Genomic DNA, 27969 nt, shown 5'->3' on the forward strand with positions numbered 1-27969 from the left:
TTAACTTGTGACTATTCTGATATCCCCCTTTACATTTGCTTCTATCTTATTATTATTCATTTCCAGATTGAGGTTTTGCATTACTTTGGAAAGCATTTGATCATCTTTTTTATCTCCTGAAGCAGCCCCTTTGTTGAGAGCTTCTTCTGCTACAATAAAAAATTGCTCAGTTGGTTGAAGAATGCTTACTCCATAGCCATTGTTGTTGTGAATATGATTGTTAGTCATCTTCAGTTTGGGTGCTGGGAGAACCTGTTAAATTATTTGAGGAAATTAGTTTTTCAATAATTCTTATTAAAAAAAATATGAACTAATGAACATGTAAAAATTACTCTATAACTTATTCATGAGTTTACAGGTTTCTTTAAAACATCTGAGACTCTCAACTTTGAACAAGTGCTATTTTTCTGGCACTGATTAATGTAATATTAACTACAAAAATGTTTAATGAGAAAATATTAAATGAGGTTTTCAATTTATTTTTATCAGTTATTGATTAAAAAACAAAACAAAACTGATTCTGGATAGAGATACATTCCATGAAGCTGACCTCTAGTATAACATGATAAACCTGAAAATAAATAACTTCAGATAATAATATGTGATACGGAGAAAATAAAATAGGGCAATGCGATAGCAGGAGTGGGTAGGGAGGAGCCACCACTCAGTTTAGCGTGTTCTTCACAGTGAAGTGTCCTTCATAGTAACGGCTTCTTTGAAGAAGGACAATTATGTTCAGAAATAAATAATGAGGTCTGCACCTTAATATCTACAGGAAGTGTTTCAAGTAAAGGTAATAGCCAGAATAAGGTTAATAATTTCTGGGAACACAGAGAAAGCCAGTGTGGCTTCAATACATGTGAAGAGGAGTGGAAGGAGATGAGTTTGGAGAAGGCAGGTGCCAGACCTTGTCAGATTTTATAAACTATGCTTATCGAACTTAATGTACATATCAATCACCTGTGGATCTTGGTAAAAATCAGATTCTAACTCTAGATGTTAGGTAAGGCTCAAGATTCTGCATTTCTAACAAGCTACCATGTGATGCCAATGCTGCCGGTCCATGGCTCACACTTTGAGTATAAAATACAATTCCTGCCCTTAAGTCATTTATAATCTATTTGAGGAGACAAAATGTACATTCATAAAACAAAGAATTAGAATGTAAAGTTCAACGGCTGTCTAGTTAGCTCATTTGGTTAGAATGTAGAGTTCTAGGGGAAAACATCATAAACGTAAAACGTATTAACTATACAAGCCTAGAGGGACCTAGAAAGGATTTACAGAAGCAAAAAAAAAAAAAAAATGGGAAGACATTTTACCTATAAATTATTGCTATTAATGTTTTAGTTGGTTAGCTTAAATCATTTTACACAACTTTGAAGGTAATACTTGAAGTGTTTCTTTATATATTATTATTCTCTTAATTTGCTTTACTTTCCAAAATGTATTATAGATCTGATGATGAAAAATCTAAAATATTTTTAAAAGAGCAAAACCTATCTACTTTCTCATGTGCAAAGTTATTTGCTAGAAGTTTAAATTGAAATTATTAAATTATAAGGCTAAACTTGTTTCCCATCAGACATCATTTAACCATATTTTAATTATTACTTATACTATTTTCCAAGTCAATGATAGCATTTAGACTAAATTTTAAGACTAAAACTAACATTTTACTATCAAATTACTAGTCTTACAATGATTCTACATTAAGAAAAGAGAATACCTTCATGTTAACTCCACCTAAAGTGCTTTTCGAACTATCACTGGTTTTGAGATTATTATAGTGATGAATTTCATTCCTTTCCAAAATGGCTGTGCTCCCAGGATATAGTTCAACACCAGCACCCTGTCAATTAAAAGCAAATAAAACAATCTACAAAACACACAAATCCTCCAAAATTTTCTTTACACTTGAAAACTGTAATTCTATATTAGCAATCTAAACACTAAGTTACGTGAATATATGTGATAATAAATGCAACAATTTATTGCAGAGAGAATGTTTACAAATGTTGAAAACTAAATCTCTGTTACAGAATCATTTGGCCTAGAAGGAAGGTTGAGGTCATATAGTTCGTTACCTTATTCTCCCACTCAAATTCTTTAGAAGGGAGTCCAAAACCTCTATAAGCAATTGTTTCAGTAATAAAAATTTGTACCTACTGTAAATCCTCCACAGTGCTGCTAACGTGTATTTCCTCATTTTAAGTGGAAATGAAAAAGTCATTCTTTAAAAGATCCTCTTGTTTTTCTTCTTCCTTTACACCTTTTTCTCATTCAATTCTCTGGTACTTTAATGATCTAGGTGAATGTTATCTGAAGACTCAAGTTTTCTATGTCCTGATTATTCAAAAGCTGTCAGAACTAAGCACAATATTTACAGCAATGTCTGAGAGCTTGTAAGTCCTTATTTCTTCTTAAATAAGCCTTCAAGTAACTGGCTCATGATTTGTTTTCTAGCCACTAATTTCTGGATGTTTTGAAAATCACACTTAAAGGTAATGATTCCTTACTTTGGACTTAGGCAGTTCTCTTTTCCTAAGTGTACTATGACATGCTGTACTTATCCTCGTTTTGTTGATTTCTACCAGTTTCCAAGTTTTATTATAATTCCTTTCAAAGATGGAGAAATTGTTACGCTTTGCATATTAAGATCACTTACAGTATAAAGCTGTACTTTTTATAGAATGAAATACCTGGGCACCAGTTATTTCACTGTCTGTAATTGTCAAAGCGGCCCCTGTGAGAACACACACTCCTGTTCCTTCACATTTTAATATACAGTTTTCTAGAGTCGTGTGACCAGATTCCACTACCACGATATCTTCAACCGTCCCTTGCTGTATCAAAGACAGATGCATTAGTTTTACATTGTCAGCTCTGGACATAACAAAACTGTCATGAGAAGGTTCAGAAGTAATCATAATTTCCTCTCTCTTTCCAATTCCTGATTCATAGAGACAAAAATACATAATTAAGTCAGTAATCCCCAGGTTTAAAGGCCTTTATTCATTCAATAATGCTTGCTCTTACTGTTTTCTTTTCAAATATTTTAAACAAGTTACATACTTATCCCATTGTTAACTAAGTAGATGCTTAACTGTAATGTAATTTTTTGTCTATATTTTGATGCCATGATGGAAAAATGTGGGTTTATAATCAATCTAAATGTACCTTTGGTATTTATTCAACATACTCATTCTGCTGTATATTTCCCCAAATCTTACAGTCAGCAGTCATGTACAAAATGTCTAAGATACAAAAAGTATACCATAGCCTAACCTAGTTTCAAAACTGTAATTAATTACTATAACTAGAAAAGACTGGCAGAGACTTTTGAATTAACTTAGATTAAGTAATCATACCCCTAATTTTGCTCTATAGTAGTCAAAGCAATTATTTAAACTTAACAACACACCCAAAAATGAGAGGTTGGATTCTCAAAGAAGGCTACAGATTTTTGAAATTGCTTATATGATCCTTATTACCCATATAGCTCAGCAAAATACTACTTATTAAAATAATCAAAATATAGTGAACATTTTGCTTGATTTTCCAATAGATAGGTAAGGTTTAAGTCAACTGCTCTTTTCGCTAGACAATGGGAATATCCTTACTTCAAAGTTAAAAGGGTAGAATTAGAGTTACTAAATATGTTAAGATCATAAAAGAAATTTACTAAATGCTGCTTTTCTAAGTTAGCAAGTAAATTAGTCCTTTTGAGGAGATGCTGTTAATATAACCTTACATCTGGGTTTTCTTACTAAAGTGATATAAAGAACAGTGGAAATAGATAAGAAAGGGCCGAGCCCATGGCGACGCTCCCGCCGCGGGTTCGGATCCTATATAGGAATGACCAGTGCACTCACTGGCTGAGTGCCGGTCACGAAAAACGATACACACACACAAAAAAAAGAAAGAAAGAAAGAAAGAAATAGATAAGAAAAAAGTCGTTTTGGTAAAAATGTAGATGGAGCCAATAGAAAATATAAACACATCTTACGGAATAGGTAAAAAGCACATAAGGATTCTCATGAAATATAAACTCTTCGAATTTCCAATAATTCCATTAAGCATGTTTATAATACAAAATTAGTCCAATATACATTGCTGTAAAAACCTACAAAGAATGCCCTGCTAACCCTTTATAATGATGTCATCAGTCAATAAAGCCAGATTTGCAGCTTGATATTCTCCTGGAAAAATAACTGCTGTATCTCCACTATAACAGCTATCCAAAGCCAAATCCAAATCATCATGCTGTTGGAGAAGTGTGTCTGACGATAAGTCCTTCACCTAAGAAGACATAAAACAGTGCACCTTCTACAGTAGTTAAACTGAAACATATCATTTTAATCAGTGCTTTTCCCCAAAGCCTTTCCTATACGGTATTTGTTCATTAAACGCTTAACGTATCAGTCCATCAACTCAGGAAATGATGAAATGAAATTTTCTTTACAATCACTAATAATTGTATAGTTATTAAATACTAGGTATGAGCCATTTGCCAGAAATCATACTTTGAACTTTACATATTACCTACTAAGCCTCACAGCGGTTCTTCGAGATAAGTCATCATTTATCCCTGCTAGAAACCTAAGGAAATTGAAGCTCACGGGGATAAAAGAGTCGCCCAAGGACACAGTGAGGAGTGATGCAGCCGAACTTTAGGTCCACATCTGTATGACACCAGATCTCACGCTTGTTCCTATGCACTATTTGTTTTCTTTCACTCAAACTGACACACCAATTTTGTAAATCAATAAAATATTATATATTAAAGATTCTGGAGCTAAAAATAAAAAGTACCAAGAATCTGCACTGGGAGTAGAAAAGATGAGACAATTTCACTATCAGTGGCCTGAAGAGTGAAGAGCTTCAGGTCTAAATTTGGAAACTAAAAATATATTCTGAAAAAAAAGCCTATTATTCTGTTATTCCAATGGAAAGGGAATTATCATTCATAAATCTTTTTTCTTATTATAAAAGTGGTGCTTGTTTGTTATTTAAAAACATACAGAATGAAAGCAAGTTTAACAAGAAAGGAAAAATTGTAAACTTTTACTTAAATAAAACCTTTGTTTACATAGACATTTCCTTCTATTACTTTTCCCACACATATATTCATTTATTCATATACCAATATATCATATCATAAACTGGATATAGTTTTGAATTCTTATTTTTTAATTACATTATATTACATTTCCCCATGTCTTTAAGTATTTTTTCGAAGCCCAATTTTTAGTGATTACATAATTATACAGATGTCTCAGAATTTATATCATCCCCTTCTCCCCGGCGGTTAGTGCTGAGGGTGCGGAGTGTGTGCTCCGGGCTCGGAACACACATTTATTATTAAAAAAATCCAAAAAAAATCTTAAAAAATCTTTTAAAAAACCCAAAAAAATTTTACAAAAAATCCGCGTCTCCCCCGCCGGAGACTTTTTTTTTTTTTTTTCCTCTTTTATAAAATAACCCGGTGAAGCAGCCGAGACCGACCCGCCCGCCCGCGGCCCCGCAGCAGCTCCAAGAAGGAACCAAGAGACCGCGGCCTTCCCGCTGCCCGGACCCGACACCGCCACCCTCGCTCCCAGCCGGCAGCCGGCAACCAGCGGCAGCGATCGACCCCGTCTTGCGGCCGTCGCGGCCTGTGGCCCTGCGGGCAGCCGTGCCGAGATGAACCCCAGCGCCCCAAGCTACCCCATGGCCTCGCTCTACGTGGGGGACCTACACCCCGACGTGACCGAGGCGATGCTCTACGAGAAGTTCAGCCCGGCCGGGCCCATCCTCTCCATCCGGGTCTGCAGGGACATGATCACCCGCCGCTCCTTGGGCTACGCGTATGTGAACTTCCAGCAGCCGGCGGACGCGGAGCGTGCTTTGGACACCATGAATTTTGATGTTATAAAGGGCAAGCCAGTTCGCATCATGTGGTCTCAGCGCGATCCATCACTTCGCAAAAGTGGAGTAGGCAACATATTCATTAAAAATTTGGACAAATCCATTGATAATAAAGCACTGTATGATACATTTTCTGCTTTTGGTAACATCCTTTCATGTAAGGTGGTTTGTGATGAAAATGGTTCCAAAGGCTATGGATTTGTACATTTTGAGACACAGGAAGCAGCTGAAAGAGCTATTGAAAAAATGAATGGGATGCTTCTAAATGATCGCAAAGTATTTGTTGGACGATTTAAGTCTCGTAAGGAACGAGAAGCTGAACTTGGAGCTAGGGCAAAAGAGTTCACCAATGTTTACATCAAGAATTTCGGAGAAGATATGGATGATGAGCGCCTTAAGGATCTCTTTGGCAAGTTTGGACCTGCCTTAAGTGTGAAAGTAATGACTGATGAAAGTGGAAAATCCAAAGGATTTGGATTTGTAAGCTTTGAAAGGCATGAAGATGCACAGAAAGCTGTGGATGAAATGAATGGAAAGGAGCTCAATGGAAAACAAATTTACGTTGGTCAAGCTCAGAAAAAAGTGGAACGGCAGACGGAACTTAAGCGCAAATTTGAACAGATGAAGCAAGATAGGATCACCAGATACCAGGGTGTTAATCTTTATGTGAAAAATCTTGATGATGGTATTGATGATGAACGTCTCCGGAAAGAGTTTTCTCCATTTGGTACAATCACTAGTGCAAAGGTTATGATGGAGGGTGGTCGCAGCAAAGGGTTTGGTTTTGTATGTTTCTCCTCCCCAGAAGAAGCCACTAAAGCAGTTACAGAAATGAATGGTAGAATTGTGGCCACCAAGCCATTGTATGTAGCTTTAGCTCAGCGCAAAGAAGAACGCCAGGCTCACCTCACTAACCAGTATATGCAGAGAATGGCAAGTGTACGAGCTGTGCCCAACCCTGTGATCAACCCCTACCAGCCAGCACCTCCTTCAGGTTACTTCATGGCAGCTATCCCACAGACTCAGAACTGTGCTGCATACTATCCTCCTAGCCAAATTGCTCAACTAAGACCAAGTCCTCGCTGGACTGCTCAGGGTGCCAGACCTCATCCATTCCAAAATATGCCCGGTGCTATCCGCCCAGCCGCTCCTAGACCACCATTTAGTACTATGAGACCAGCTTCTTCACAGGTTCCACGAGTCATGTCGACACAGCGTGTTGCTAACACATCAACACAGACACTGGGTCCACGTCCTGCAGCTGCTGCTGCTGCAGCTACTCCTGCTGTTCGCACCGTTCCACAGTACAAATATGCTGCGGGAGTTCGCAATCCTCAACAACATCTTAATGCACAGCCACAAGTTACCATGCAACAGCCTGCTGTTCATGTACAAGGTCAGGAACCTTTGACTGCTTCCATGTTGGCATCTGCCCCTCCTCAAGAGCAAAAGCAAATGTTGGGTGAACGGCTCTTTCCTCTTATTCAAGCCATGCACCCTACTCTTGCTGGTAAAATCACTGGCATGTTGTTGGAAATTGATAATTCAGAACTGCTTCATATGCTTGAGTCTCCAGAATCTCTCCGTTCTAAGGTTGATGAAGCTGTAGCTGTACTACAAGCACACCAAGCTAAAGAGGCTGCCCAGAAAGCAGTTAACAGTGCCACTGGTGTTCCAACTGTTTAAAATTGATCAGGGACCACGAAAAGAAACTTGTGCTTCACCGAAGAAAAATATCTAAACATTGAAAAACTTAAATATTATGGAAAAAAAACATTGCAAAATATAAAATAAATTAAAAAAAAAAAAAAAAAAAAGGAAAGGAAACTTTGAACCTTATGTACCGAGCAAATGCCAGGTCTAGCAAACATAATGCTAGTCCTAGATTACTTATTGATTTAAAAACAACAAAAAACACACAAAAAAATAGTAAAATATAAAAACAAATTAATGTTTTATAGACCCTAAGAAAAAGAATTTTCAGCAAAGTACAAAAATTTAAAGCATTCCTTTCTTTAATTTTGTAATTCTTTACTGTGGAATAGCTCAGAATGTCAGTTCTGTTTGAGGTAACAGGATTGATAACTGAGCAAGGAAACATAATTTGGATTATAAAATTCTTGCTTTAATAAAAATTCCTTAAACAGTGAAAAAAAAAAAGAATTTATATCATGATTTTCTTACTCTTATTTAGATTGTTTACAATTTTTCAATATTATGAAAATACTACAAAAAATAAATCTTTATGCATGCTTCTAGTTATTTCTTTAGGATAAATTAATAGACAGGGAATTACTGAATCAAAAGGTATAAACATTTTAAGCCTCTTGGATACACATTGCCAAATTGCTCTCCAGAAAAGTTTAATCAATTAAAAATTGGTTTGAGAATGTTCATTTGCTGCAAACTCATCAATACAAAGCATTAAAATTGTTTTTAAAAAATTTGCCACTTTGATAAACAAAAAATCTTCACCGTGCCTTGTTTCCATTTACATTCCTTTGATATGCGAGACTGAACATTTTTTTCCCGATATATGTGAAACTTCTAATCTTTCCTAAATCAGCAAACCTACTGAATATGTCTCAATGTATTATTTGTCTCAAAATATTACATAAAATGGTGATGCTCCATTGTGCCTACCGCATTTGGCCCCAGGAAGGCCCACTGGACCACAACAGCATTTTCAGGGGTATTCTAGAGGCAGAAGCTAGATCACAGTGAGCAGACACATGAATGTGAAAGAAAAGGAGATAAGTGCAGATAAATATTTCAAGTAGTTTTGCTCTGCAAGGGAAGATATAGAGGTGTGGTGTTTAAGGCACATATTGTTTTGTTACTTAAAATAGAATTGAATATGTCTCATGTATTCAAGAATAAAGAGGAGAGGTTAAAGATATAAGAAAGAGGTGAGGTCACAGAAATGGTAAAGAGAGCTCCAAGAATTGCTTCCACTGAAGCAAATGTTAACTTTGCAAACACTGACAGATTCAACTCTTTAGAACTCTAGGATCTAATCAAACACAGCAAAGAAGGGAGTGCTTAATGAAGAGGCTGCTAAAAGTCAGTAAGAAAGCACTGTGGCATTTTTTTCTTACCTGCCTACCATCCTCCACTTCCTATCTCAGCAGCAGCAGTGGGGATGGCAGCCTGCACTCTTGGTGTGGCTTGCTGGTGCTTGCAGAGGATAAGGTGGGGTGCAACACGGATCTTTTTCTCTAAATACTGTGGTTGTGCATACTGACAGTTCCCTGAAGAACCGACACAAAGAAACTGACCTTTGTTTCACTCCCTCAGGCTGGACCAGCTTTGTAGGCAGCATCCGATGAGAACATTTAAAGACATATACTTCCTTTAGTCGCCTGGGAAAAGGGACAGAGAAAGAGGCAAGCAAAAGCCCTCAAAGGAAGAGACTGGGAAGGAATATTCTTGAAGGAATAAGGGCTTGAAAGGACTACTTCCTATACAGGGGAATCTGTAGTGAAATGCACATGCCCAGGGCTGGTCAAATGCTCACAAGAGATCTGAGAGGACCATAGGCTTGAACCTGTGGCTGATCTTTGGGCCCTGCACAAGCAGGAGGCAAAAGCCAAAGCAGACTTTTAGGCAACCTGGCTAAGCTTTAGAGTGCCTCAGCTCAGCCAGTCTGAAAAGACTAAGAGAGCTTTTTTTTATTTTTACCTGCAGGCATTTAGGAAAATCTCTATCAGGTCACTCTGAGATAATATAACAGAGATAACATGACAGAGACTTAACTTGTCATGCAAAAAAGGAATACAGCCTTTGCAAAAGTAGTTTGAAAAAGTCATTAACAAACAAACAAATTTAGTCTCCCACAACCAATACAAACCCTGACAAGAGTACTATTTGATTTCCACACATTTTAATATCCAAAATGTCCAGATCTCAATAAAAAATTACAAGATATTTTTAAAAAACGGGAAACTGTGACCTATACTATTCAAAGGGAGAAAAAAAAAAAAAAAGAAATTGTCAGAAACTATCATTGAACAAGCCCAGAGAAGACTTTGGACTTGCCAGACAAAATGTTAAATCGATGTCCTAAATATGCTCAAAGAGCTAAAGGCAACCATGGACAAAGAACTAGAGGAAACCAAGAGAACAATGTATGAACAAATAGAGAATATAATTAAAGAGATAAAAAAGAATCAAACAGAAATTCTGTAGCTGAAAAATACAGTAGATAAAATGAAAATTTTACTGTACAGGTTCAGCAGCAGAGTTTAGCTGGCTAAAGAAAGAATCAGCAATCTTGATAGTAGGATGACATTAGAAATTATCCAGCCTGAGGAACAGAAAGAAAAGGGCATAAAAGCATGAGCAGAGACAAAGGGACCAGTGGAACACTATCAAGCATACCAGTATATATATGAATATTATGGGAGTCTCAGAAGGAGAGGAAAGAGAAAAAGGGACAGAAAGAATATTTGAAAAAATAATGACTAAAATCTTCCCAAATTTTGTGAAAGGCATGAATCTACACATTCAAGAAGCTCAATGGGCTCTAAGTAGAATAAACACAAATAAATAACACACCAAGATACATCTCAATTAAAGTAAGCCAAAGACAAAGAATCTTAAAAGCAGCAAGAGAAAAGCAATTCATTACATATGAGGAAGCCTTAATAATATTAATAGCTGATTTGCCATCAGACACCATGGAAGCCAGAAAGCAGTGAGATGATATAAAGTGCTGGGTGGGGGGGGAATTGTCAACCAAGAACTAGAAATCCAGCAAAACAATCCTTTAAAAATGAAGAAGAAACTGACATTCCCAGAAAAGCATTTCTTGTAAGGGAGTCCTTCAGACTGAAATGAAATGAATAATAGACAGCAACTCAAAGCCATATAAAGAAATAAAGAATTCTGATAAAGGTAGCTACATGGGTGAATATAAAGACAGTATTGTTGTATTCTTGGTTTGTAACTCCTCTTTTAGTTTACTGTATGATTTAACAGAACAATGCATAAAACAATAATTATAAATACATATTAATGGGCAGACAATGTATGAAGATGTATTTGTGACAATAACAACATAAAGGGGAGACAGAGCTGTACAGGAGCAGAGTTTTTATATGCTATTGAAACTAAGTTGGTATCAATTCAAACTAGATTATCATAAATTTAGAATGTGAATTATAATCCCCATGGTAACCAACAAGAATATAACTAAATAATATACACAAAAGGAAATGAGGAACAAATCAAAATGGTACACCGGAAAAAAAAATCATTAAACACAAAAGAAGACAGTATTGAAGGAGTTGAATAACAAAAAAATGATATTGTAGAAAACAAATAGCAAAATGGCAGAAGTACTTCCCCTTATCAGTAATCAGTCTAAATGTAAATGAATCAAGATCACCAATTTAAAAATAGAGACTGATAGAAAGGATAAAGAGAAATAATTTAGCTATATGATGTTACAAGAGATTCACTTTAGATCCAAACACACATATAGGTTAATAGTGCAATGATAGAAAAAGATATTCCACACAAATGGTAATCAAAAGAGAGCTGAGATGGCTATATTAATATTAGACAAAATAAACTTCAATCAAAAATTGTTGTTAGAGACAAAGAAGGACATAATAGATTGACAAAAGAATTAATTTATCAAGAAGACAGTCCCAAAATATATGAAGAAGGCCCCAAAATATATGAAGTAAACATTGACAGAATTGAAGGGAGAAGTAGACAATCCACAATAATAGTTGAGGACTTCTATACCACACTTTCAATAATAACTACAACGTCTAGATCAATAAGAAAACAGAAAACTATAATCAAACTAGACTTAACACACATGCAGACTCACACCCAACACAAAAGAATACACATTTTTCTGAAATGCACATGGAACATACCACAGGATACACCATATGTTGGGTCACAAAACAAGTCTCAATACATAGATCATCTCTGACCATGGTTAAAATAAAGTAGAAATCAGTAACAACAAGAAAACTGGAAAATTCAGGAATATGTAGAAATTAAACAACATACTCTTAAACAACCAATTAATCAAAGATGAAAACACAAGGAAAATTAGAAAATACTTTGAGATGAATGAAAGTAAAGACACAACGTATCCAAACTTATGGGATGCAGCAGAAGCAGAGCTGAGTGGAAAATTTATAGCGGTAAATACATTAAAAAAGAAAGATCTCTAATCAACAACCCAACTTTACATCTTGAGGATTGGAAAAAGAAGAGCAAACTAAACCCAAAGCCAGCAAAAGAAAGGAAATAATAAAGATTACAGAAGGCATCAATAAAATAGAGAATAGAAAAACAATAGAACTAATGAAATCAAAAGTTGGTTCTTTGAAAAGATCAACAAAATGTACAAAACAAGCTAAACTAAAAAAAGAAGGTACAGGGCCGAGCCCGTGGCGCGCGGCGCTGGGAGCGCGGCGGCGACACTCCTGCCTCAGGTTCGGATCCTGTATACGACTGGCCGGTGCACTCACTGGCTGAGTGCCGGTCACGAAAAAGACAAAAAAACAGACAAACAAAAAGAAGGTACAAATAACTAAAATCAGAAATAAAAGTACGGACATTACTACTGACTTTAAAGAAATAAAAATGATTGTAAGAGTATACTATGAACAATTGCACACCAGCAAATACGCTGATCTCACACCAATAAGGATTAGGTATACAAATTCCTAAAAACACACAAATTACTCCAATGGATTCAAGAAGAAATAGGAAATCTGAACAGACAAATAACAAGTAAAGAGATTACATCAGTAATCAAACACCTCCCAACAAAGTACAGGACCAGACAGCTCAATTGGTAAACTCTACCAAACATTTAAAGAGCCATTAACACCAATTCTTCTCAAATTCTTCCAAAAAATATGAGAGAACACTTTCTAACTCATTCTCTGAGGCCAGCATTCTCTGATAATAAAGCTAGACAAAGACACTGGAAGAAAACTATAGACTAATGTTTCTTATGACTACCTAATGCAAAAATCTTAATGCAAAAGTCCTCAATAAATTTTAGCCAACCAAACCTAACAGCACATTAAACTTCTACTAACTTGTTATATCTGAACAGGCTCCAGTTTAAGGCACTAGGAAGGATAAGTGTCCCTATCAGAGTAATATGACTGGAAGGAAATAAATTGAATTCTTTGTACTGGGTATATTTTCAGACATGGTTATTACCTTTTGTAGCACTAGAGGAAAAATCTGACAATAATGGCTACATTATTTGGACATGAATAGCGTAATAGAAATCACAATAGCAATTGATATGTTTGTAAGTGCTAGGCATTTTGCTAAAAGATTTATGTAAATTATTTTACTTAAGCCTAACACCCTATGGTATAGACTTCATTACTCTTTTTCAGATGAGGAAATAAGAGAAACCATGTAATTTATTTAATCTCATACAAATCTTAAGAAGCAAAACTGTGAGTCAAACCCAGGTTTCCAAGTCTGTGTTCTTCACCACCATACTATACTGCCTCTAGACTGAAAGAAGGAGCCGCAGAGAGGCCTGTGATCAACAGTGGAGACACCGCTGTTTCTCTAAATCTGGGAGAATTACTAATGTTTAACTTTAGTTCAGGAACTGGAACAGGTGGTCAACTCTTAATTGAGCATTTACTATGTTCAGGGCATTTGTATTCGTTTGTTTCCATTGCCTATAACAAAATACTTGGAACTGGGTGATTTATAAAGAAAACAAAATTTATTGCTTACAGTTTCTTTTTTTTTTTTTTTTTTTTTAATTTAAAAAAATTTTATTTACTCATTTTTTATTGTGGTAAAAACAATAACATTAAATTAACTGTCAACCATTTTTAAGTGTACAGTTCAGTAGCATCAAGTATATTCACATTATTGTGTAACAGATCTCCAGAACTTTTTTATTTTGCAAAACTGAAACTGTATACCCATTAAACACCAACTGCCTCTCCCCCACCCCCCGCCTAGCCCCTGACAACCATCTTTCCATTTTCTATTTCTATGATTTTGACTGTGTTGGATACCTCATATGAGTGGAATCATGTGCTGTCCTTTTCTGACTGGTTTATTTTACTTAGCACGATGTCTTCAAGGTTCATCCATGTTGCAGCATGCAACAGAACTTCTTTAAAAAAATTTTTTTTTATTATTTAAAAAAAATTTTTTTTGTACCAGGTTCCACCCCAGCAGGCTAGAACTTCTTTCTTTTTTAAGGATGCATAATAGTCTATGTACTTATTCATTCATTTGCCAATGCACATTTGGGTGCTTCCACCTCTTGGCTACTGTGAACAACGCTGTGATGAACATGGGTGTGCAAACATCTTTTCAGAATCCTGCTTTGAATTCTTTTGGATATTATACTCAAAAGTGGGGCTGCTGGATCGTACTGTAATTCCATTTTTAATTTTTTCGAGGAGCCTCCACAGTTTTCTATAACGGCTGCACCATTTCATATTCCCAACAGCAGTGTGCAAAGGTTCTAATTTTTCTGCATCCTTGATCTGCTCTTTTGATAGTGGCCATCCTAACGGGTGTGAGGCATTATCTTACTGAGGTTTTGATTTGCATTTCTCTTATGATTAGAGAGGTTGAGCATTTTTTCATATGCTTGTCAGCCATTTGTGTATCTTCTTTGTAGAACTGTCTATTCAAGTCCTTTGCCCATTTTTTAATTGGGTTGTTTGTATTCTTAAGCTGTAAGAATTCTTTATATATTCTGGATACAAGTTGCTTATCAGATATATGATTTGCAAATATTTTCTCTAAGTCTATGAGTTACCATTTAAATTTTTAAAATGATGTCCTTTGAAGGAGTTTTTTAATTTTGATGAATTTTAATTCATCAATTTTATTTTCTTCTGTGGATCATACTTTTGTGCTATATGTAAAACCTCTTTGCCTAACCTAAGGTCACAAACATTTTCTCCTATGTTTTCTTCTAAAAGTTTTATATTTTACCTCTTACATTTATGTCTATGATTATTTTGAGTTAATTTTTATATATAATATGAGGTAGGGGTACAAATTAATCTTCTTGCAAGGATATCCAGTAGTCCCAGGATCCTTTTTTGAAAAGACTATCCTTTCCCCACTGAATTCTTGGCACATTTTCAAAAATCAATTGCTTATAAATGTAAGAGCTGATTTCTACACTTTTAATTCCACTCCACTGATCCGTATGCCTATCCTTATGCCAGGACTATACTATTTTGACTACTCTAGCTTTGTAGTCAGTCCTCCAACTCCGTTTATCTTTTTCGATGTTGTTTTGGCTATTTTGGGTCCTTTGCATTACCAATGAGTGCTGAAATTTTGATAGGGATTGTGTTGAACATACAGATCAATTTGGGGAAAAATTGGTATTCTGCTACTCAAACTAAGAAGGAAAAGAAGCAACCATAATACTGAGGTGCTCTGTTTATGGAACAAAAGCAACATTTCAGAAAAGATAACATTTAAGAAGTATATAAAATAACCTCATGAATTACTGGTGGCTTTTTTTTTTTTTTTAAGAGAGTCCTTATCTTTTACAGATATATACTGAAATATTTATGGATGAAACAGTGTATTGTCAAGGATTATTCCAAATAATCTTGGTTGGGGGATGTATTAGTCCGTTTCTGTTGCTTATAACAAAATACTTGGAACTGGGTAATTTTTAAGAAAAAAAAAAAAAAATTATTGCTTACAATTTCTGAGGCTGGGAAGTCCAAAGTCCAAGGAATACATCTGGTGGCGGAGACAGTGACCCCTCACATTGCAAGATGGTGGAAGCAGAGAGCAGAGACAGAGACAGACTCTCCTCTTCTTTTAAAGCCCTCAGAATCACACTCCTGACCACCATTATTAACCCATTCACTACTGCATGGTCCTGCAATCCAACCAGCTCTTCAAGGCTCCACCTTTCAATTACCATAATAGGATTTTCCATCCTCTTAATAGTCACAGTGGGTGCTAAGTTTCTAATACCTAAAACCTGGGGGACACAATTCAAGCTTCAGTGAATTTTAGGGGGACATAATTCAATCCACTACAAGGGAGTTAGATCTAAATAAGATTGGCCATGTGTTGATAATTATTGAAGGTGAGTAATGGATATGGAAGGAGGATCCATCATATTATTCTCTCGAGTTCAGTAATTGCCCCATTCAATCATGGTTCCTGGTCGAAGTTGGTAAGACCTGAGTTCATATATGTTAGGTCCTGACCGTGGGACAGGCTCATTCCAGAAACTGAATTCCAATAGCAGCTGATTCTTCCTAGAAAGAAGCATGTCGCTTCTTGCCTTACGAAATTCCACAAACTCCTGATTTTTTCTGAGTTTATTCATGACTTCCGTGAGGGCTGGATAGCCACCTTCATATCTCCAGAGGTGAACAGCTTGATCCTGCTCGCCATACCACGTGTTCCAAGTTCCCACCAAAGAACAAGGGTAATGTTTATCTTCATGAATCTTTGGCAACACCTCTTGACAAATTTTGTTGTATGCTTCTAGGCATTCCGGTTTAACATTGTGAAACTGTAATTTGTACAGACTGCTTGTTTCCTTTTTGGCTAGGAGATTAGAGTGAGCATCCTTTCTTGGATCAACTTTCCGGACAAATAAGGATTTTAACCAGCTGTCTTCTCGAGGTCTGTTATTGGAGGATGCCAATCTCCTTTAATAAATAGGGATCCAGAACAAGCCTGGTCACTCTCACTTTAGCAGTTTTTTGCATTGCTGTCCCAAACACTCTCCCCACGATCCATTTGGCATGGACGGATGAACGAACTATTGACATTATGTGGCTTTGGTCACCCGGGCTGCTCGTGGCACGCAAGCCTAGGCTGAGCGGCCGCCGTCCTTTCCTTGACTCGGGGCTGCTCCCGCCGGACCCGGGGCAGGTTGGGGAGATTCGGTCCCCCTACCTTGGCAGTCCCGGTCCTATTGCTTACAGTTTCTGAGGCTGGGAAGTCCAAAGTCCATCTGGTGTTGGCGACACTGACCCAGGGGTCTCACATTACAATGAGGTGGAAGCACAGAGAGCAGACAGAGCGGAAGTCAAACTCTCTTCTTTGAAAGCGCTCAGAACCATTACCCTGACCACCATTTTTAATCCATTCACTACACTGTGGTCCTGCAATCCAATCACCTCTTCAAGGCTCCACCTTTCAACTACCATAATAGGATTTCCCACTCTCTTAATAGTCACAGTGGGGGCTAAGTTTCTAATACATAAAACTTGGGGGACACAATTCAAGCTTCAAGGAATTTTGGGGGACATAATTCAGTCCACTACATCATTATTCTAAGCATATTACAAATACGTACGTTTTTAATCTTTACAACAACTCTGTAAATATGGAACAGTATTATTATCTTCATTTTACATTTGAGGACGAAAGCACAGATGGGTTAAATATGAGTGTACTTCAAAAAGTTTGTAAAAAAATAAAATGAAAGATAATGTGAATATTTCCATGAACTTTTTGAAGATCCCTTGTAACTACTTGAAAATCATATAACTAGTAAGTGGCAAGGCCAGGAATCCAGGCAGTTTGGTCTTAAAGCCTATGCTCTCAACCAGGCCAGTACACAATTTTTTTCTCTCTCTCTTTAAAGCACTCTGCAAATAAGGAAATTGAGGTTCAGAGAGGTTATGCAGCTTGCCCAAGACTGCATAGTTATAAATGATCTCAGGTAGGGTATTTGAACATTGGAGCTATCTTACTACAAAGTCCATGTCTTTCCACACACCACTTTGTAAAGATGATGGGCATGGGTAAAACTTACTACAGGGAGAGTATAGAGCAAGAATTCTGAGTAAAGTATCTTCCAAGCTGAGGAAATTGTTAAAGGCTATGTGCATAGCTATGATGACTATCAAACCAATTTGTCAACCTCAAAGATAAATTTAAAACCAAAGATCTAAATAAAATAGAAGCTGATGATGCCGGCTCCTCTGTAGTCCTCCTCTCATTTACCTGACCTCTAAAGTTCAGGGATAATTACACAAATGAAGACAGGATAGCAAAGTGCTGGATAAAAATAAAATAAATTTCTCACTGTCCAATAGGAAAGTGAAGAAAATGAAGCCAGAACAGATATGAAAGCAAAAGTGAGAAGTAAAGTGAAAATGACAACATAAGGCTGGGATAAAAGCAAAACCTATACCTTACTTTTTACAAAGATGTTTTAAAAGATGTTTACAAAGATATTGGTAGAATAATTAACATTATCGAATGGTCTAATCCAATAAGCAATTAAAAGGAAATTAAATTTTAGTGAAAATGGTAAAAATGGGTAGGATAGCAGTCTAATAAGCCAGATTTATCTCTCACCACTGTCCTCTTAGGTTTTAAAGCCCAGCTTTGGTGGACTTCTTTCAGTTCCTCATATGCACCATACTCTCTTGTCACATATACACTCATTTACTGATTCAACAAAAACTGATGGGCACCCACCATGTGCCAAGCATCATGCTAGGTGATTCCAGGAGTGGTAAATACACAGTCATTGCTCGTAAGAAGCTCATATTTGAGCGACAGAGACAGTCAATAGATAGCCACAAAAAGTACTATATATAGTCATGATATGCGGAAGTGCCAGTAAGGAAAAGTGCAGGGTGCTGTAATTGTATATAGCTGTCTAATGTGTTCTGAGAGGTTTAGAAAGCCTTTTTCTGTGGAAATAACATTTAAATTCAGACCTGAAGAGCAGTGGCTCAGCAGGTGGAAGAAACAATACGGCTTACACAAGGATGTGGGGTTAAAGTAAGGGAGAAAAGTGAGTGTACGAAGGTGATGAAGGCTAGGAGGAAAAACACTCCCAGAAAACTGTAATTAGCAACGGGTAGATGGTTGTGCCATTTACTGAAACAGAGAACTACAGAATATAAGCAAGTCAATGAATATGATCATGAATTTAATTGCAGACATCTGAGTTGAAGTACTTGCAAGACAATCAAGTGGTGATGAGCAATAGGCAGTCGGCCATGTAGGCTTGGGGCTTAGAACAAAAAGTCTGGGCTGTGGATGTACATTTTGGATTACAAATATATATAAATGAAGTTATGGGAGAAGATTAATCACTTAGGGATAATATAGAGCAGTAAAAAGACAAGTACCCATACTTTAGAGGGTATGAGGAAAAAAGCACCTAGAGAGGATAAAAACCAGTATAGTAAAAAACAAAGGAAGACAATATTTCAAGGAGAGAGCTGTGAAATGCTACTGAGAGGTCCAGTGAAATAGAAATATTTACTCCTTGGCTTAGAACACTTTTTGCTCTTGGGCTGGCTAAATTGATATTCATCCTTCAGGTTTAGGCTGAGTTATTTCTTCTAGCTAGCATTGCCAGAATTCCTAATTCTGTCTTATATCGCCATTCTATGTGCTCCTTATACATACCCTTATCATAGCATTTATCATTTTGTCCTTTGATTGTAATTGTCTGCTTACTTGTCCACATCTCCAAAATTGGCTGAATGTATGAAGAAGCAAGACTGTGGGTATCGTTCAATGCTGTATCTCCCCTGAATGCAATCTTTTTTTACATCTGTGTCTCAGCCTCCCAATAGCAACGAGCATAGTACCTGGCAACAAGCTTAGTACTCAGTAAATTGTAGTCAACGTTAATTTATTTAGTACCTATTATATGCCAATTGCTGAGCTGGATGTAATGGGGAAAATAAGGCATTAATGAATCAGACAAGAACTTCTTTTCTGAATATGTGCAGCTAAAACTTAAATGAACAAATAAGAATAAAGTATACTTACCATTTCAGTAGTCATCACTTTTGCTACAATATGTGTTATAGTCTTTCCAAAGTCTCTTTTTCCTTTCCTACGCCTCAGAATTCTTGGAAAGAAAGGTCCATGAACTCTATAGTTAAAAATATTTATTTGTGATTAAATCAACATGAAAAATACTCTATTTCTACCCAGTAAATAAAAACTTGGTACCAAGCATCTTTAAGAAACGTTTCATTAATTATAAGCTCCTTGAGAGTAATGAGCAACTTGAGAGTGATGTAATGATTAAGATCTTTTTACCTTTAAACTCTAAAATCTTGTTATTGTAATGGATTGTACCTGGAAATCTGTACACAACCTACTACAACCTTTGCCTCAGCCACCTCAACCTTCCTGTAGAAAATTTTCCTGATTATACTTTCATAATCCACTGAGTTGTAGACTCACACAAAACAGAGATGGTGATGTCTGTGATACTGAGGCATAAAAATGTTTTGGGACATACCTAATCTTTGATACTTTGTTCAATTCACAGATTGTTTTGTTTCAAAGGGTATGGTTTCCATAGAGGAGCTGGCTGTTAGCCTCGCTGCAGAACTATTACAGCTTCTCTTAGTTGTTTTCATATTGTTTGCTGCTCAGCATTTCTAATTAATTCCATTCTTTCTCTTCTTTCTGCTTTTCTTTATATTTCCTGTTTCCCGTTTCTTAATCATTTAAGTGTCTCCAAAGCAAAGTCAGAGAAAAAATTTCACTCTAACTATTGTCTTTCATAATTACTATCAGCCAAAAGGGACAACAATCCTTTGCCAGTAGGTATAGATTTACCAACAATCTCCTTAGGTATCATTTTTTGGGTTCTCTACAGTTTGATTATTGCTTTAATCTAAGGGGATGCAGCTTTAAGTGCCAGTATTTTTGAGCTTATATCTCAGTTATCAAATATTTTAGTAAAGCATAATATTTCAGGGAATTGTTTCTAAGAATTTTCTGTGCAAATTATTAAAATTTGAATTTCAACATATTAGCAGTGTCTCCCAAAGTTTTCTCAGACATTTAAAAATCAAGTCACTCAGCATTTTTATACCCATTTAAGCAAGTGGTTTTGATCTTGAGAGATAAAGAACTGCTCATGCATTTTTTCATCATGTACCAAATTACCAGCTACTCCAAGAGTAAAGCATCCTAAATATTGAGGAAACCATAGCAATTTATCATGCTATGTTAGTTTTAAATCGAAGGTATATAAGTGAGTTTTTTAAAATTAAATTTATTAAGGTATAATTTACATCAAATATACTCATTTTAAGTTAACTGTTCCATGAGGTTTCACAAAGGTTTATACCCATTTAACTCAAAATCACAATAATCAAGATATAGAACCTTTCCATCATACTGATAAGTTTCTGTATGCATCATTGCAGCCATCCTTTACACACACTCCCAGGTAAACACTGATCTGCTTTCTGTCATTATAGATTTCCCTTTCTTGAAATTTTTAAAAACAGATTTTATTTTTTAGGGCAGTTTTAGATTCACAGCAAAATTGAGCAAAAGTTACATAGAATTCCCATACACCCGTTGTTCCTATACACACGCAACCTTCCCCACTATTGACCCCCAGTACCAGAGTGGTACATTTGTTACAATTGGTGACCCTACCCTGACACATCATTATCACCCAAAGTCCTTAGTTTACATTAGGGTTGACTCTTGGCACAGTCCATTCTTGGGGGTTAGACAAATATATAATGACATGTAGCCACCATTATAGTATCACACAGAGTAGTTTCACTGCCCTAAAAATCCTCTGTGATCTGACGATTCATCCCTCCCTCTCCCCTAATCCTTGGCAACCACCGATCTTTTTACTGCTTTCATAGTTTTGTCTTTTCCAGAATATCATATAATTGGAGCCATACAGTTTATGTAGCCTTTTCAGATTAAATTTGTTCATTTAGTAATATGCATTTAAGTTTCTTTCATGTCTTTTCATGGCTTGCTAGGTCTTTTTTTTTTTTTTTTTTTTTTTTTTAGTGCTGAATAACATTTCATTGTCTGGACATACCAGTTTATTTACACATTCACCTACTGAGGGACATCTTGGTTGATTCCAAGTTTTGGCAATTATGAATAAAGCTGTTATAAACATCAGTGTGCAGGGGTTTTGTATGGACACACGTTTTCAATTCATGTGGGTAAATACCAAGGAATTTGATTGCTGGATCGTATGGTAAGGGTATGCTTAGTTTAGTAAGAAACTTCCAACCTGTCTTCCAAAGTGACTGTACCCTTTTGCATTTTCACCAGCAATGAATGAGAGTTCCTGTTGTTCCACTCCTTTCTTGGAATTTTTAAATGGAATTTTAAAGTGGAATAATGGGACTTGTCTACCAGCCAGCTACCAAAAAGAAATAAACAAATAAATAAAGTGGAATAATATACTATACACTCTTGGGTCTGGCTTTTTTCACTCAGCCTATTTTTGAGATCCATCCATGTTACCGTGTGTATTAGCAGTTTGTTTCTCTATATTGCTGAGTAGCATTTCATTATAGGATTTTTAATATACAAGATCATGTCATCTGTGTAGAGATAATCTTACTTTTTCCTTTTCAATCTGGAGGCCTTTTCTTTCTCTCGCCTTACTGCTCTAGCTAGAACCTCCAGTACAATTTGAATATAAATGGCAAGAGGGAACATTCTTGTCTAATTCCTGATTGTAGGGGGAAAACATCCGTTCTTTCACCACAAAGTGTGAAGTTGTGGATTTTTCATAGATGACTTTAAACAGGTTGAGGAAAATCCCTTATATAACAAGTTTCTTCAAAGTTTTTATCATGAAAGGGTATTGAATTGTCAAATGCTTCTACTGTGTCTATTGAGATGATCACGTGACTTTTAAAAATTCTATTAATATCGTATTATATTGATTGATTTTCATTTTTTCATTTTAATTTATCAATATGCACTATAGCTGATTTTCATGTCCCTTTACCAATTCCTTTTCCCCCACTCTCTCTCCCCTTTACCCACCACCCCATCAACATCATATCTGTTCACTTATCTTAACAAATTCAAGGAATTATTGTGATTGTTGTGTGTCCCCCCCCCCACCTTGTTTGTATACTTATTTATTTATTTCTATTAGCTCCCACATATAAGTGAGAACATGTGGTATTTCTCTTTCTGTGCCTGGCTTATAATCACTCAGTATAATTTTCTCTGAGTCCATCCATGTTGCTGCAAATGGTAGTATTTCATTCTTTTTTTTACAGCAGAGTAATATTCTATTGTGTAGATATACCACATTTTCCTTATTCGCTCATCCGATGGGCATTTAGGCTGGTTCCAACTTTTGGCTATTGTAAATGGTACTGCAATAAACATGGGAGTACAGGTATCTCTTCGATATGATGCAAACAACTTTGCATTCCTGGGATAAATCCCACTTGGTCATAGTGTTTTGTCCTTTTTGTATGTGAACAGACTCAGTTTGTTAGTATTTTGTTGAGAATTTTGCATCTAAATTCATTTATTAGTCTATAGTTTTCTTGTGATGTTCTTGGTTTTGGTATCAGAGTAATATCAGACTCATAGAATGAGTTGGGACAGTGTTTCCTTCTATTTTTTGGAAGAGTTTTTGAAGAACTAGTGTTAATTCTTCTTTAAACTTTCATTAGAATTTATCCGTGAAGACATCTGGTTCTTGGCTTTTCTTTGTGGGTAGTTTTCCATTTGCTAATTCAATGAACTTACTTGTTATAGATCCGTTCAGAATTTATGTTCTGCTTGAATTGGTTTTGATAGATTTTATCTTTCTAGGCATTTGCCTGTTTTATCTAGGTTCCCTAATGTGTTGGCATGAATTGTTCATAGTATTCCTTTATGATCCTTTTTATGTCTGTGCAGGTTTTTATGTGAATATAAGTTTTCAGGTTAGGTAAATACCAACTAGGAGTGCAATTGCTGGGTGCTATGGCTAAATTATGTTTAGCTTTATAAGAAACTGCCAAACAGCCTTTCAAAGAGGTGGTACCCATTTTGCATTTCAACCAACAATGAGTGAGAGTTCCTGTTGCTCCATATCCTCACCAGAACTCGTCTTATCAGTTTTTGGATTTCAGCCATTCTAATAGGTATGTAGTCGTATCTCCATGTTTTAATTTGCAATTCCCTAATGAAAAATGGTTGAGTGTCTTTTTATATGCATATTTGCTACCCATGTATCTTCTTTGGTGTAATGTCTGTTCAAGTCTTTTGCCCATTTTTAATTGTGTTGTCATCTTATGCTTGAGTTTCAAGAGACCTTTATATATTTCAGATATAAGACTTTTATATGATATGTGTCTTGCAAGTATTTTCTCCCAATCCGTGGCTTGTCTTTTGATTCTGGTAAGTGTGTTTTGCAGAGCAGGTCTAATTTCAATAAAGTTCAACTAATTTTTTCTCTCATGGATGACACAGTTGTGGTTGTATCTAAAAACTCATTGCCAAACCCAAGGTCACCTAGGTTTCCTCTTATATTTTATTCCACAAGTCTTAAAGTTTTCAGTTTTATGTTTAGGTCTATGGACCACTTCAAGTTAATTTTTGTGAAAGGTCTACATTCATGCTTTTTAATATGGATGTTCAGTTATTCCAGCACTATTTGCTGAAAAGAATATAATTTCTCCATTGAATTTCCTTTGTGCCTTTGTCAAAGATCGTCAACTATTTGTGTGGACTCTCTATTCTGGACTATATATGAACATTCTATTCTGTTCCATTCATCTGTGTATCTATTCTTTACCAAGACCACACTTTCTTGATTACTATGGCTTTACAGAAAGGCTTAAAATTGGGTAGTAGTATGAGTCCTCCCTCTTTGTCGGCTATTCTAGGTTTTTTGACTTTCCATATGAATTTTAGAAACAGTTTGTCAATATCTACAAAATAGTTTGCTAGGATTTTCACTGGGGTTGCACTGAACCTATCGATCAATTTGGGCCAAACTGACATCTTAAAAATACCCTCTTCTTCTTGGTAACAGAAGAAACCCTAGGAAATTACTTAACTTCTCGGAGCCACAGTTTCCACTGTTTTCTCATCTATAAAATGGGGAGCAGACTAGGTGGTCTTGAAAAACCCCCTCTCTGCTCTAAAGCTGTAAGGCTCTGTAATTAGCACGTCAATAACCTTGAGAATTTTACGCCCATGTCAATCCTCCAGCAGCTTGTCTTCTGAGGGCCCCAAGCTTTCCTAGTCAACCAGTACAGGGAGAGCTTTCCTCCACATGGAGGCTGGAAATCAGAATCTAGCTTTTCCCTGTGAGCAAACTCAGTACTCACTGTCAGTTTCCACTTCTTGCTTCTGAAACTGCTCAAGAAGGTTTTGTGCTCTTCGCTCTGGGTCAGAGCCTGGCATCATCCGTTTGAGGTAATCCAGCAGCTTCTGTAAGCACGGGAAGTGAGGGGGTTCTCGGAAGTCCTCTGTGCATTGGTCAAGCCAGGCCCTCCGGATTGAAGCGATTGCACTGAGAATGAGAAATGGATAATCACTGCACCCAACTGGCTGTGGGCACTAAAAACAAGCCCTGGGCACAGAAGCCTGTCCCGGGCAGACCCTGGGAAAACTTGAGCAGGTGGCCAACAGGTGGTCAATTTATCCAAAAGTTCCTGGAAACATCAATGAATTTTAAGCACCTTAAAACAAGCTGACCACACTTATTAAGTGGTGATTGAGTGGTGAGGGGAGACTGATAAGGTACCAAAAAAAAAAAAAAGAAGAAACCTAACCTTTGGAAAAACCCATACAGGGCAGAAAAAGACATGTAGAAGACGCTTTCGTGAATCCTGAAATAACTTCAAAGCAATCTGTACACAGTGGGATATGTGGTTTCCAGTTCTGGATTTGCTCAAATCAGAGGCCACAAGATCTACCATACTAATAGTTTAGGAAATAACTGCCTGCCAGTAGGCTGGAAATCCATCTGATGGAAGGAAGTGCCTGGGTTTGGAAAAGATAAATGCATAAATTTAATTTTACAAAGATCTCCAGGGTTTCAACATGAGTACCAAAATATCCCCTTAAAATTATGCTTTTGTTTATGTATTGTAATGATGAATAAGCTAATTATCCTGATTTGGCCATCACATATTATACACAAATATTGATAGTCAACTCTGTCCCCCACAAATATGTATAATCAATTAAGTTTCAAAAAAGCAACCAAAAAATGAAGAGAAAAGAACATTGAATATAAAAAAAATCCTTTTGTTTCTCAAATTACAATGAGGAGAGTGTTTGAAGATAGAGAAACAGTAGGGTAGAAAAGTTACATCTCTGAAAAATAAAGGAAAAAACTTGATAAGGAAAACCACCGTGAAGGTGACTTCCTCTGATGTCTCTACAGGTCACCTGCAGAGTTCACTTTGGGTGAAACAAGGGCCCGGATCCCAGGGTGAAAGAGACAGAGTCCTTGTGTGTGTACAGCTCCCTCTAGACACGTTACTGATAACACAAGTGTGTTGTCTTAGGTTAGGGGCAGCGTCTTACTCCAGGGAAGAGGCAACCGGCTGAAAGGTAAAGAGGATAACATATTTGGAGTGCGATTATTATTCTGTGCTTTTTATTCAAAGAAGACTCTACAGACACTCCTGAACCGGGCACATGCTGGGCTGTGTCCGGTGCAGAAGAATAGCGGCCTCATCAGCAGCCACCCACCCCACAGCCCAGGCACATTCGCTGAGGATGGCTGGAAAAGATGACAGGGACCACGAGTTAACCCGCGCATGTTCTATGGACAGAAACACAACACCTCGTCGTAGCTAAAGACCTAACTGACCAAAAATCTTACAGCTAGAAAAATCTTTTAGCAAATTTTAAAATTATCATTATCCAATTATACTTCAAACAAATTGTTTATTTAATTTAAAAACTATAACTAAACTAAAAGTTCTTATCCCTCTATGTGAGACTTAGGCTGGGCTTTCACAGGTGTGTCTCACTTTCCCGTCTCGGTCTCATACCAAGGAGCAGAACTGTGATCGAGGCATAAATACAACTAAAGCCAATTTAATGCTGAACTTTTGGAACTGAAGTACAAACAGAAGGAAAATAAATGTGTTAATAACTGTTTTCACTACTGTGTACATCACTGTTTCACTAATGCAGACATTAAGGCATTTGGAACTATAATATTCAATTATCTACACCTAAAGTAGATGACACAGGGCCGGCCCGTGGCTCACTTGGGAGAGTGTGGTGCTGACAAGACCAAGTCAAGGGTTAAGATCTCCTTACCGGTCACCTTTAAAATAAATAAATAAATAAATAAAAATAGAGTAGATGACACAAAACCATTAAAATCATAGAAATAACTCAATACTCTCCAAATCTTTAGTTCAGATTACATAAAATTATAAACATAAATTTCATTCCCTTCCAGAAAGCTAGAAGAAATTAATCTGGATTCTGGGATTAATTGAAAACGTAAGTAAAAATGAAATCAATGGACATTTATTTTTTGAGGGCCCACACATAAGCAATCATCATTTCTTCTTTCTTTTACAAAACCAAATATCATGAATTAAAGAAGAAAATGATGAAGTGGTATTTAAATATTTCATTTTTATAAAAAAAATTTTTTTTCTGTGACTACGTTCCCTTCCTTCCTGACAAACGTTGAGCCCAGATCAGTGGTGCACACAGGTGGAGTGACAGCCTAGAACACAGGAAAGCCTGCCATTTGCATACGGCATGTTGACTCTCTGACTCTTTTATTTAAGCAGCTGATCAGTACGGGATCGGAACACTTGACTTTGGTGTTATAATACTGTGCTCTAACTACTTGGCTACCCAGCCAGCTCCTAGCAGGTTGACTCTTCCAGGACTTCTGGAAGAAGTTTTGCACTTCTCAAATAGGAATGAATTAATCTAATTAATATCCCTGTTCACTTAACATTTCTTAATATTTCAGTGAGAAGATACTCTCCCGATGACACTGATGGAAAAACAGACATGGGGAAGTGAGCATTCACATGACACAATGACAGTCAATAAGGACGTCAGCCTAACAATGAGACAAACAACCTAATGACCCCTCAGCGTTTCCTAACTGAAAAGAACACCCAGATAGAAACACAAAATTATAGACAGAAACCAATGACACTAATACACCATTTACTCCTTCACTGCTTATAATTATTCATTTTAAAATGATAAAACTCATTATTTATTGCAAAAAAAGTAAACCTTACAAATGAACATAAACCAAAAAAGGAAAATATCTACTCCTCCTTCATTCTAATCCCATCCCGTGACCTTTTTTCA

At 36.5% G+C, this 27969-nt stretch overlaps 3 protein-coding genes across 3 annotated transcripts; 1 reads left to right on the forward strand and 2 right to left on the reverse strand.

Annotated features, from left to right (window-relative positions):
* LOC134384404 (testicular spindle-associated protein SHCBP1L-like) lies at positions 1-27398 on the reverse strand. Its single transcript, XM_063105925.1, has 7 exons — positions 27394-27398; positions 24983-25171; positions 19681-19786; positions 4149-4302; positions 2703-2953; positions 1730-1852; positions 1-252 (listed from the first exon to the last, which is right to left on the reverse strand). Exons 1-7 carry the CDS (start codon positions 27396-27398, stop codon positions 1-3), a joined length of 1080 nt encoding a protein of 359 aa, XP_062961995.1.
* On the forward strand, positions 5671-8064 carry LOC134383442 (polyadenylate-binding protein 1-like). The gene has a single exon (XM_063104491.1). It carries the CDS (start codon positions 5686-5688, stop codon positions 7594-7596), a length of 1911 nt encoding a protein of 636 aa, XP_062960561.1. The 5' UTR covers positions 5671-5685; the 3' UTR covers positions 7597-8064.
* Positions 16055-18419, reverse strand: LOC134383309 (protein NipSnap homolog 2-like). The gene is made up of 2 exons (XM_063104216.1): positions 18367-18419; positions 16055-16580 (listed from the first exon to the last, which is right to left on the reverse strand). The coding sequence occupies exons 1-2, from the start codon at positions 18417-18419 to the stop codon at positions 16055-16057; spliced, it is 579 nt and encodes a 192-aa protein (XP_062960286.1).
* Positions 27399-27969: the final 571 nt, after the last annotated feature.

The sequence above is a fragment of the Cynocephalus volans genome, chromosome 8 (assembly GCF_027409185.1).
Source record: "Cynocephalus volans isolate mCynVol1 chromosome 8, mCynVol1.pri, whole genome shotgun sequence".
NCBI classification, from domain to species: Eukaryota; Metazoa; Chordata; class Mammalia; order Dermoptera; family Cynocephalidae; genus Cynocephalus; species Cynocephalus volans.